The sequence below is a fragment of the Falco biarmicus genome, chromosome 15 (assembly GCF_023638135.1).
Source record: "Falco biarmicus isolate bFalBia1 chromosome 15, bFalBia1.pri, whole genome shotgun sequence".
In the NCBI taxonomy this organism is placed as follows: Eukaryota; Metazoa; Chordata; class Aves; order Falconiformes; family Falconidae; genus Falco; species Falco biarmicus.
In genome coordinates, this window is record NC_079302.1 from 882,249 (window position 1) to 894,506 (window position 12,258).

Consider the following 12,258-nt stretch of genomic DNA (forward strand, 5'->3'; position numbering starts at 1 on the left):
AAAGCAGTCTTTCCCCTGCCCATATACTGGTTTGGAGCCTTGATAAATGCCAGTACATTTATACTTATATAAATAAATATATACTTTATACTATACTCCTACAGTATAGGAGAAAGGGATTTAGGCCCAAGTACCACAGAACAGAGATTCACTGTTCCTGATCATCAGGTATGGCAATTGCCCATCATCCATGCTGGCAATAACACACTTTTCTCCCACAAGACTTTTTGTGACATTCTGAAGAATTGCAGCAAACTACTCTGAAACGTGCAGTTAGACTACCTGCAGCACATTGCTCAGAGAATCCCACTCATGAGTCTTATGAAACTTATTTTTTCAGTATGAGCAAGATAGTGACTTTTCACTTTCTCATTGCAAGGCAGATTATCCAGACATTAAATAATTTGTGTATTTTCTGAACTATTTCCTTCTTTATTAACATATAACTGCATCCAGAAACTACAGTACAACCTGAGGAAGAAACAACAAGTAGGTATCTCACACTACTGCTGCAGCTTGGAGGTACTGCCACCTTCCCGTTTCTGCTAGACAGCCCCCTGGCCTGCCTGGCACTAGCCTCCTGGACAGAAAACTGCCCGCAGCCCTCAGTCCCTTTTCCAAGTCAGTGCATACAGAGTACACAGCTTCCCCATTGTTTTGAATTTAATTTCTGTGTTCTTAATTTCTTTCAACACAAAGGATGCTTCTTAACATCCTTTGGGTGTTAAACATTGCTGCTGCTGCTGCTGCTAAGTAACCAGCAGAGGACACATGCAGGGAAGTCTCCTTAGACAATGATTTCACTTTTATTTTTCAGAATCCATTTATCACCCAGTCTTTAAACCATTTAATGTGCTACACTGATTTCACAGTTATTTTTAGTCAGAGTGCTACGGGATGTATAGCACCTTGCAGAGCCATAATTTATTAAGAGATTATCCCCCTGATTATAAAACCTGATACTTTTTTAAAAAGACCCACTGAGCGTAAAGCTAGTATGACTGGCACTGATTTCTCAGATCTTCACCAATGACATAACTTTCCAGTTCGCTGCAACTTCCCTGTTATTTCCACGTTTTTAGAAAGCTACCCTTTACAGAGTTCTCCAGAAATAATTTTAATACTTTCACATAAAACCAATGAACACGAACATTTCTGTCTTTTTTTTTTTTTTACCTGTAATATACTTTATATCTATGTTCTGTGTGTCTCAAGGGCCACTAATCCTGTACATTCACCGAGTGAAATGTGGAAGAAATCCAAAGAGAGGTAACTCGAGTCATACTTGTTAGGAAACACCAAAGACATTTTGTGGGTTTTGAGACAAGACGACTTCCCAGGCCCTGCCCTGTTCTTCAGTGGCTCCTCGCCACACTCACCCAAGTCACGCAGACCTGGCTAGCTGGGGAGGTCCCAGCTGACTGGAAGTTAGCAAATGTGACACCCACCTACAAGAAGGGGCAGGAGGAGGATCCAGGGAACCGTGGGCCTGTCAGTCTGACCTCATGATCTGCTTCCTCTTTCAGATGATCTTTGTACATGTTGTCATCTCACTGCACGTACAGGACAACCAGTTGATCAGGCTCGGTCAGCATGGGTTTATGAAAGGCAGGTCCCCATGGACAAACCTAATCTTCTGTGACAAAGTGACCCACTTAGTGGATGATGGAAAAGCTGAGGATGGTGTCTACCTAGAGCTACTGGAGATACTGGCTGCTCACAGCCTGGACAGGTCTACTGTTTGCTGGATGGCTGAGCCCAAAGAGCAGTGGTGGAGTTACATCCCGCAGGCACTGGTCACGAGTGGTGTTCCCCAGGGCTCAGTGCTGGGGCCGGTTCAGTTCAATATCTTTATCAATGAGCTGGACGAGGGGACTGAATGCACCCTCAGTAAATTTGCAGATGACATTGATCTGCTGGAGGGCAGGAGGCTCTGCAGATGGGCGTGGGCAGGCTGGGCCGATGGGTTGAGGCCAATTGTACGAGGTTCAACCTGGCTCAGTGCCGGGTCCTGCACTTGGGGCACAACAGCCCCCCGCAGCGCTGTGAGCTTGGGACAGAGCAGCTGGGAAGCTGCTGGGTGGGCAAGGGCCTGGGGGTGCTGGTTGGCAGCTGCTGAACATGATCCAGCAGTGTGCCCAGGTGGCCAAAGCGGCCAACAGCATCCTGACTTGTGTCAGAAACAGTGTGGCCAGCAGGACTAGGGCAGTGATCGTCCCCCTGTGCTTAGCACCGGTGAGGCCACACCTCAAATCCTGTGCTCAGTTTCGGGCCCCTCACTGCAAGACAGACATTGAGGTGCTGGAGCATCTCCAGAGATGGGTAATGGAGCTGGGGAAGGGTCTGGAGCACAAGTCTTACGAGGATCGGCTCAGGGAGCTGGGGGTGTTTAGCCTGGAAAAAAGTAGGCTCAGTGGGAACTTGATTGCTCTCTACAACTACCTGAAAGGAAGCTGTAACAAGGTGGGGGGTCAGTCTCCCAAGTAACAATCGATAGGAGGAGAGGAAACAGTCTCAAGTTGTGCCAGGAGAAGTTTAGACTGGACATTAGGAAAAACTTCCTCTCTGGAAGGGTTGTCAAGCACTGGTACAGGCTGCCCAGGGAGGTGGTGATGTCACTGTCTCTGGGGGTATTTGAAAGACGTGTAGACGTGGTGCTGAGGGACATGGGTAAGTGGTGCGCTTGGCAGTGCTGGGCTAACGGCTGGACTCAATTTTAAAAGTCTTTTCCAACCTACATCATTTCATAATTATATGAATATGGACCTCCCCTCCTTTAGCTCCACACTCATCTTCTTTCCTTCCTCTATCCCTAAGTCATCCTTGGCATCCTGTACCTGTAGTTCACGGGCCATAATGTGTGTTTTAGGAACATGTCATTCTGAATAGCTAATCGGCAAGAGAAGCACCAGACAAGTCACTTGAACACCTTCACGCTATCCTCCCCTCTGTGGTACTGTGCAGGCAACAGAGCTCATGTGTTTGTACCAAGCTTTTACAGGAGGGTGGAAGTAAAGAGGGTCCAAACCAACCTCTGTTATAATGGCTTTTTGCTCCTTGACTCTCTTGGCTTCTTCTGAACATTGTTCAAGGCTGAAGACTTTGGAGAGAGGCAGTGGTTTTCCGCTTCGGCACAGAATGGCTTGGCACGTCCCCACATTGGCCACCGTCAAAGAGAAGTTGCTGGCTGGATCAGCCGCATCATGACGAATATAGCACAGGACAGCAGAGGAACCCAGCTTCTGTCCAGCCATGCCCAGCTTCCTGTTGGAAGAGAAGGTGTAGGAAGGCTCCAGACTCCAGTGACAGGCATTCTGGAGGGCTGCCTCACCCCACCTAACACATTAAGTGATATACCTATGCAGGTCCCACCAGGACCAGCTTGCTCACCGTCCTACCTGTGGGAGACCAAGAAGGTGTTGGACATGAACATGGTGTCTGACTGCTGTACCTCCTCCAGGAGCACATCGGCCATGGTGCACTGCAGCAAGCGCGGCAGCTCCTCATTCTTGTCACCATCAAATATGCCATACACAGCCTCCACTCCCTCTGCAAAGCTCCCCAGTGCCAGGGATGACACACACAGCCTGTTAGAAAAGCACACAAGCAAAGTTAATGTCTCAAAAGATTACACGGTCCCCCAAACCACAGCCAGCAGGCACCTTTCCCGTGAGTGCTGTTCTCACAGGGCAGCAAAGCCATTGTCCCTACAGTCACTGCCCCATGAGATGTACAGCTGCATTTTATTACTGGAACTCCTGAACCCTCCTTGACCACACTCAGGTCTAGAGGGCAGCGGGCACAGCCAGCAAGAGAAAGATAAGCATCTCTGCCAGGGTGGGAAGCAAAGTCCAAGTGTCTCAGGATAAGCGTGAAAACAGAGGGAAAGGACAATGCAGAGGCTTGAGTTACCAAGACTTAGCAAGAGATCTGGAGAGACAGAGGGACAGATGAGCTCCTGAGCAAAATGGGTCTTCTTGGGTCCTTAGCAGTGTACAACACCTAGCACCCTGAGAAGACAAAGTGTCAGCATCCAGCAGACCACAATACTCACTTATTTCTTTGGCCTGCCATCTCAGCTACTCCATGACTCCAGAAGGCAGAACTGAGCGCTGAGTCTGCCGTAAGGGAGGGCTTAGCATCAATCTTCAGTGTGGTAATGTGACTACAGAGAGAGAAGAACAGAAGTCATTCTCTCCTGGACGCTGCTGAATAGTTAGTGTCCAAAGGACCTTGTCCAGTCTATAGAGTTTTAGACAGCAGCCTGAAGAAAGAACTGCACCAAGGAGAGGAGTTCAGGGCCTTGGCCTTCTGGAGATGTCTGGCTGCTTATGCCAGAGACAGCTGGGAGAACCTCATACCACCTGAGAAACCGTTTGCTGGCTCTGACGATTTGGACCAAAAGGCTTTGCCCTTCCTACAAGGCCGAAAGCTTCAGCTGCCACAGGCAGGGAACATTACAACATTATCCAGTGCTGTGATACACACTTTACTATCCCATTTTCCATCCTGGGAAGGGTTACCCTTCCCTGTGCAGGACACTATTGGGTTGGCACCTCCATGGCTCACCTGAAGATGTCCAGTGTCTTATGTTCTAGCACCAGGTTTGTGTTTCCGCTCAGGTCCAACTCTTGCAAGGCACCTGGCAGTGCCTCAGGGATTAGTATTTCAGTTAAATCGTTGCAGCTCAAGTCCACAAACTGCAGTATCAAAAAAAGCACAATGAAAAATAAAATATTCTCTGTTCTGTCACAGATCTCTGTTCTGTGATCAGTTACTCCAGCGCTCCTTCCAAACATTGCATGATCCCACTACTGATTGTATCCCACAAACAGGTCATGAAAATGGGTCTGACCTATCAGTAGAAGAACAATTTATAAGCAGCAAATACTTAACAACCTGAAATAGCCAGGACTCCAGTACTGAAAGAATAGGTCATGCTGAAGATAACAGGTGGCTGCTTATACATACAAACCTGCCTAGCTATGTAACACTCCCTACTGTCTCAAAAGGTAAACCAGAAATACACAAAGTCAGAGACAGAGGGTAAAGATCAATGAGCGAAGAGCCATCTTTGTTCAACTCAGAAAGGCGACTCAGATGCATATTCTGTGCCTTCTTCTTGGGCTGATTAAGGAAAATGCCGGGATCTCCATTTTCTCTCCTAGCAGTTTCTCCTCATCCTCCAACCCAAACTTTCCCAATATCTCTTTACCTTCTCTGCAAGAATACCTGAATACGGGGCAGATGCAGGATCTCTGGAAAGATGCTGATTTCATTAGAATGTGCAATAAGCGTATGAAGTAGCTTGCAGTTTGCCACTGTTGTGGGAATTGTTTTCAGTTTGTTGCCACTCAGATTCAGTTCTTCCAAGTGCTCCAGCTTACCAAGTTTGCTGAAAGAGAAACAAAAGAATACTTTATCTTATAGGCAAGAACTTGTCACTTTCTGAACCTGAGATAAGGTATCCATAGACGCTGCCCTTTATGACCTACATTTCTAATTTATTGATAGGAGACCGAAAGTCCTAAGAGATGCTCCAGTAAGAGCTCAGGGTCCCCAAGCATGGCTTGTATCTATATACAACTGAAAGGTGCCTTCACCCTGATTTCTAAAGCACTGAAGCAGAAGACTATAGTGTCTTAATTTGAAAATGCAAAACCCTCTAAGCTGTGTCAGTGTACTTTGGTGGGAATAAACAGGTTTACAGGAAAGTGGTTCTTTAGCCTGACTGATACCAGCAATAATCATGGCAAAGCTCGCACAGATGCAATCCATACCAAGTTAATCATGCTGACATGATTAATAAAAAAACCCTTAGATTTTTGTGTTAATATAAGTGAATGTGCTCATTTCTGTGAGACCACAAATTAAGCTGTCACAGAAGTCTATCAGTATAGCACTAGTTCTCTACTATATTCTAAAGAAAATATATTTGATACCCCAAAACTGGATTGCAGAAGATACTGAAAAGTAATAATGAATTAAGAATTCAGTGTAAGTCCTTCCAGTAGGGTTCTGTGGGGAGGCACTTTTGATTCAATGACAGTCAATAGATTAGTGATTAATAAGAAAAACATATACACACTCACCAAATTATACCTAGTAAAACTGGCAAAAAAAAAATGGTGGAAACTCATTTTCAGCATATAGCAATATGAACTACTTGGTGACATGAACTCACTGCAAGAGCACGTGATTTAAATTAGCCAAGTAATGGTATGCACATGGGAACTTGTGCAAGTCACAGTTACAGAGGAAACAACCTTCAGAGACATGGCCCTGAAAAAGGCTTGAGTCAGATGAACAGGCACTGAGAAAAGAACAGTGTATAAAGATGTTGCCAGAAGGGGACTCAAGCAGATGCTCATGACCAGCATTATCTGCTGATGATTTTCAGTAAGTGCAGTGTCCAAGTTCTGCTGTCTACATAGCCACAAAAGGATTGACAATCTGGAAAGGATTCAGAGGAACCCTTCCCACATTAAGAAACTAAAAAAGCTGAGTCTATTTATCGTTAAGCATAGACAGCTGAAGTTTTATTAAGCTATGCTTGGAAAATCATAAAATCACAGAATGGTTTGGGTTGGAAAAGACCTTTAAAGATCATCCAGTCCAACCCCCTGCCAGGGGCAGGGACACCTGCCATAGCCCAGGCTGCCCCCAGCCCCGTCCAGCCTGGCCTGGGACACCGCCAGGGATGGGGCACCCACAGCTGCTCCGGGCAGCCTGGGCCAGCGCCTCGCCGCCCTCATCATAAACCACTTCTTACTTAGGTCCAATCTAAACCTACCCTCTTTCAGTTTAAAACCGTTGCCCCTTGTCCTGTCACTACAGACCTTGGTAAAAAGTCTCTCCGTGCCTTTCTTATAAGTCCCCTTTATATATTGAAAGGCTGCAAGAAGGTCTTCCCAGAACCTTCTTCTTCTCCAGGCTGAACAACCCCAACTCTCAGCCTTTCTTCATAGGAGAGGTGTTCCAGCCACCTGACCGTTTCTGTGGGCCCCTTCTGGACTTGCTCTAACAGGTCCACCTCTTTCTTGTACTGTGGACCCCAGAGCTAGATGCAGTGCTCCAGGCAGGGCCTCCTGAGGAGCAGAAGGGGAGAATCCCCTCCCTCGACCTGCTGACCTTGTTTCTTTCCATGTAGCCCAGGACAGCTGGCTTTCTGGGCTGCAAGCACACATTCCCAGGTCACGTCCAATTTTTCATGCACCAGTACCCCAAAGTCCTTCTCTACAGGGCTGCTCTCAATCCATTAACTCCCCAGGCTGTACTGATATTGGGAATCGCCCTGACCCAGGTGCAGGAGCTTGCACTTGGCCTTGTTGAACCTCATGAGGTTTGCATGGACCCACTCCTCAAGCCTGTCAAGGTCCCTCTGGGTGACACTGGCTAGAGGAAAGGAATCAACTGCACCACAAAAAAATATCTGATACTACATAGTTTTCATACTAGAAAGACAGCATGATATACTGGTAAAAAGAAGTAGGTAAATAATTCTTGCTGTAAAATAAGATGCATGCTTACACAACTGAGAGCAACTGGAATAACTTTGTAGGAACACATGGGAGCTTCCAGTCTCTTAAATTTCTACGCTGAGCACAGATTTATCTCTATTTCAACTCCAAATCCTAAGCCTGGTGCATTAATGGATTAAATTATATGACTTGCACTGGGCAGTTCAGACAAGTCTGACTGAGGGTCTTCTGGCAAGAGTGAAAAGCAAAAAAATACAGCACAGCAAGCTGCCTGCCAGTAGCATTGAAGTTGCAAAGAAGTATTACCTCATCCCCCCCGCACCCCGCCCCCAACCAGGTGGACAGGAACCACTACAGCCAACAGTACCCTGTGCCAATCCCCCTTAACATGCTGTTCCTCGGTGTGCACGTAGGAATGGCAGGCTTTTGTCATCAGGCCGCAGGGAGAACATTTTGCTTTGACACTGATTCACATACAATTGCAGTAAGGCAGGCAACAGATCCTCCTGGTGAGCACTATCTTGCCCACCAGCCTTACTTATTTACCTTGCGGGGAAAGTCTGTAGGTTGTTGTTTGCCAGATGCAGGATCCGTAGGCTTGGGTGTCCCACCAAGACAGGGATGCATTGATCTGTGAGGTTATTATTGGTCAAGTAAAGCAGCTGCAGCATGCTCAGACTCTCCTCCCCTGTACATGCAGAGGGCAAGGACTCCAGGCTGTTTGCAGATGCATTCAGGTACCTGAGGCTAACCACAGCAAGTATAAAAATCAGACTTCACATCATCTAAACCACTCCCTTAACAGCAGGAAAAGGAGCTATACAAATGCCAGTGTGGACAGAGCAAAAGCATTAGACAAGAGGCCAGACAACACCGTGTAACATCCCTACTCACATTAAGATTTATGAGTCTACTACTGACTGATTAGCTATATAGCACTGTGGATGCACACAGCATTTTACAGTAAACAGAGCCTGTGGAGGGGGTGGAAGCAGACTACATAAACTCCTACTCAGTCTTTAAAAGAAGGGTTGACTCATGTCTGAACAGACAGTTACAAAGGGTTGTTCATTTGTAAGAGTCTCTCTTGCTGTTCTCCAACGACCTGATGTACTTTCTGCTGTAATATCTGAAAATCTGTATGGCGTCTTTCCTTTGCACCTGAATTTACACACTACTTTTAAAGACAAAGCTCTTCAGGCAGTAACATGATCTTAGAAACAGCTGCAACTGAAGCTAATTTTTGAGCTGGCTGTTGGGTTAGGCAAGCCTCTGTTTCCCTGTAATTAAACAGTAACATAGACCGATTCCCTCAAATCAGCTTGACGACTTCCCTTAGAGCACCTGAATAACCTCCTCAAAGTGCATGCCTCATGATCTCTTATGCAAATGGCACCTTGCAAGGACAGTCACACAGGCATTACTATCAGCTTCTACAGCTCCAGATGTTAATGCAGACAAAAGATGCTCACTGCTGCCACTCACTTCAGAGCCTTGACAAAGAGCGTCTCTGGGAGTTTAGTCAACAGGTTGTGCTGAAGGTCTAGCACCTCTAGTGGAATGTGTTCTAGAAGAGGTGGAAGGCTCTGCAGACGATTGTGCCCCATCATCAACTTTCGAAGACTCAAGCTGCTGAGGATCCTAGAAAGACACAAGGTTTTCTGTATCAGCTTGGTTCATTCCCCTCCACATCCAAAGTGAGAAAAGGTAGTATTTAATCCATTATGATTTAACTGTACAGCACAGAAAAATTAAAATAAACTGATCCATAAAATGTAAACAATGACAAAGCAGAAAACCACACGTGGTAAGGTGTCTCAGTCACTCTGAATGCTTGGAAGTATATCTACATTTCCCTCTGTGCTATCACAGATGAGTAACTTGTGATATGAGCCTGTCTATGTGCATATGCCCTAGCATTCACTCAGGCAGATAAAAAACATAAGTAGTGACAAAGAATGGATTTAAATGCCTTTTTTCACTTGTAAGCAGAAAGAAGTGCTCCCCCTGTGCCAACTTAAATTCAGAGCTTTAATCAGCTACTTAGCACTTCTGCATTAATTCTGAGGCTGTTGTCACATTCTCCAGAATTGCAGTGCTTATTGAGGGAAAAGGCCTCTATCCCCACAAAATGCAGAGAACTGCTTGCAGGAATTCTGAGAAAGGATATCTGGACATAGCCTAGAACCTCCCTGCCCATTTGTGTGAAGTGATAACTTGGGACTATGTTCTGAGAGCCCCATACAGAACAGCTTTGAGTAATTATACTGGAAGGGGGGAAATATTCAAATGCAGATACACCAATTTCCTTATTCAAGCTGACTTCTCCAGAGCTGGCTTGGGCATCTCCACTCAACACTGTCATGCACCACTTTGATACAATTATGGTTTCGGACAGCTGTGTAAGACAACTTCATGGTGAACTATACCACTTAATGCAAGGCTCTTCAAGCTTTAGTCTGCTGGATGAGCCTGATAAATGGCTGAAGGTCAACACTGGCGAAGTTCTAACTATGCACAAGACATACTTACAGCGTTGATGACAAATGAGATCCCCAATGGATACAGTAAATTCCAGCATTTCAGAATCTTTAAAAATACTTAAACTTCCTTTCAGAATATATTATTTCTGTGTCCAAATCTTGCAAGTTCTTTCTGCATAACATACTTAAAATTTGGTCTTTTTCACCCATTGGCATGGCTAAAATTATTTTCTAAGTTCTCATTATGGCATCCTCGTTACATCCTTTTCTTGCCTTTGATGTATATAGACCTGTCTCCGACATCCATTAAAATGTCACCACTAAGATCACTTTGTATGCCTGCCGCTTTAATTGCTTCAACCTGCTCTCTGCACTTCCTCACCGTAACCTGCCCTTCCATTCACTTTCAGTGTAGTTTACTCTAGACATTGTCTCATTCATTACAATCACCCCCCCACTAAACACACTTGTTAGGCTAAGAACATTTGTGCTTTGCTTCTTCCCGTGATGTCCCTTGGAGAAGTTGTTATAAATATCTGTAAAATTATATTAGTTCTTCGCTCCCCTTTACCATATTTCTGCAGAAACTGAAAGGGGAACAGGGAGAAAGGAGATGACTGATGACATGTGCTGAAGCTACCTTTGAGATCAGCTGTATCACATCTCCAATACCTCCCTATGAAAGGTAACAGAAGAAATCTGTGGGGCAATGCAAGGAATATTATGGCCTCACCTATGACCCGTGTTTACAGACACTATCTTAACACAAATAAATCACAGCAGTATGTCCTACTTCAGGTGCAAACAGCTGCAGTGGAAGCTAGAAGCACAGGATGAAATTACCTGGCCCCTGTTATTCAAGAAGCTGATTTGGAAGTCAGTTCTTTCCAGCATTTGAATACAGAGTGTTTTTGACACTGCACAGAAAAAGTGGGTTATATCTCTGCACAACAAAGAATAAAGCAACTGAAATAGCACTGCTTCTCTCTCCCAGTCAGCTCACCATAGAAGAAAGCTCAGCTCTGTATAAGAAGGTTTGCTGACCTTGACGGAAGCTCCACAAGGAGGTTGTAGCTTGCATCCAAAACTTCCAGTTTCTTTGCCTCACAGGCCCAGTCTGGGACACACTGCAGTTGATTGCTGAGAAAAGCAAGGGGGGAAAGCTAGGCAGCAGCACTCCATAGGGAACATACTCTGTTTGAACACCGCATGAACAGCAGTGACAGCCAAACCAAAAACAATAGGCAGAAAACAGACAACAGTATCCAAGCTAGTCACATGGAATTCATCTTATGGCTAGCTGTGTAATGCAATCTGAGCTGGTGCATGGTTGGTAGAAAGTACTGACGCAAGGCTCTGATGATCAGGCTTTTTTTTTATAACACTGACTTCAGCAGAACAGAACACCCCTATGCTATCCTGCTATCGTGCTTCAACCCAGAACTGAAGCAAAAGGTGATCAGGTCCTCTGAACATCCTGTCTTACAGGTCTCACAATGCTGTTCCAAGGGCAGACATGGGTAACGGAGCCAACAGCAGAGATCACTGGCAGCTACTTGAAATGTTTGCTCCACAGATTCCCACCATTCAGCCCAGTAAGCTGCCACAAGTTCAGTGGTTCCTGCTTGGCTTTTTTTGCTGGTTACAGCCTACAGCTGCAGTCAGTCACCTAGACAGGTCATACTGGTTCAGGGGGACTTCTGGTCTGGGACACTTTCACCATTGCTCAGTGTTAGACTTTCCACTTCTATTGTGAAGATGGAGTCTTCCCTCAATTGCTCTTAACTCTTCCAAAAGCTTAAAAGCCAGAAAATTTATGCAGGAAACAGCAGTGTCCAGATACTTGCTTTATATTCTGTGGTGTATCGTCACTTACTGAGAGAGTTCCAGACATGTCAGTTGACCAGGAACCGGATAAATATTGACAGCTGTCAGACCTGATGAAGTAAAGCAAATAATTATGATTTGCAGAGCTGCAGAGGGAAAACAGCACAGAGAAGCAGACTTGTTAACAAGTGAGACTCACAGCCTTACTTTATGGATACTCAAGGTCTCTACTCATCCTTCCCAAGACAGAGTTCACACTTCATACATCTGCCATGTGGCATTACAGCTTCTCACTATCCCATTTCTCCATCTGCCATGTAGGGCACCAGAACAAAGGAGAATTGTGCTTTTATTTGTGGATTTCCAGACAGATCTCACTGGAAGCTGAATTCCTTGAACAGTAACTCAATACCACAACCTCACCCTGTTACACAGCCTGTGCACATACATGCATATGTGATCCCTAG

At 45.5% G+C, this 12,258-nt stretch overlaps 1 protein-coding gene across 8 annotated transcripts in view; it reads right to left on the minus strand.

Moving 5' to 3' along the window:
- Positions 1-12,258, minus strand: part of PHLPP2 (PH domain and leucine rich repeat protein phosphatase 2) — a 40,959-nt gene that overhangs the window by 5,145 nt on the left and 23,556 nt on the right. For 5 of the 8 annotated variants that reach the window (XM_056360568.1, XM_056360569.1, XM_056360571.1 and 2 more), the window contains 9 exons: positions 11,841-11,901; positions 11,009-11,104; positions 8,967-9,122; positions 8,028-8,228; positions 5,233-5,395; positions 4,570-4,700; positions 4,055-4,165; positions 3,399-3,587; positions 3,033-3,264 (listed from right to left, as the gene is read on the minus strand). In XM_056360568.1, the coding sequence (XP_056216543.1) occupies positions 3,033-3,264; positions 3,399-3,587; positions 4,055-4,165; positions 4,570-4,700; positions 5,233-5,395; positions 8,028-8,228; positions 8,967-9,122; positions 11,009-11,104; positions 11,841-11,901 (1,340 nt within the window). Of the gene's footprint in view, positions 1-1,448; positions 1,637-3,032; positions 3,265-3,398; positions 3,588-4,054; positions 4,166-4,569; positions 4,701-5,232; positions 5,396-8,027; positions 8,229-8,966; positions 9,123-11,008; positions 11,105-11,840; positions 11,902-12,258 lie in introns of those variants that run through there. The other 3 variants (XR_008825661.1, XR_008825660.1, XM_056360574.1) reach the window with 3 other exon arrangements.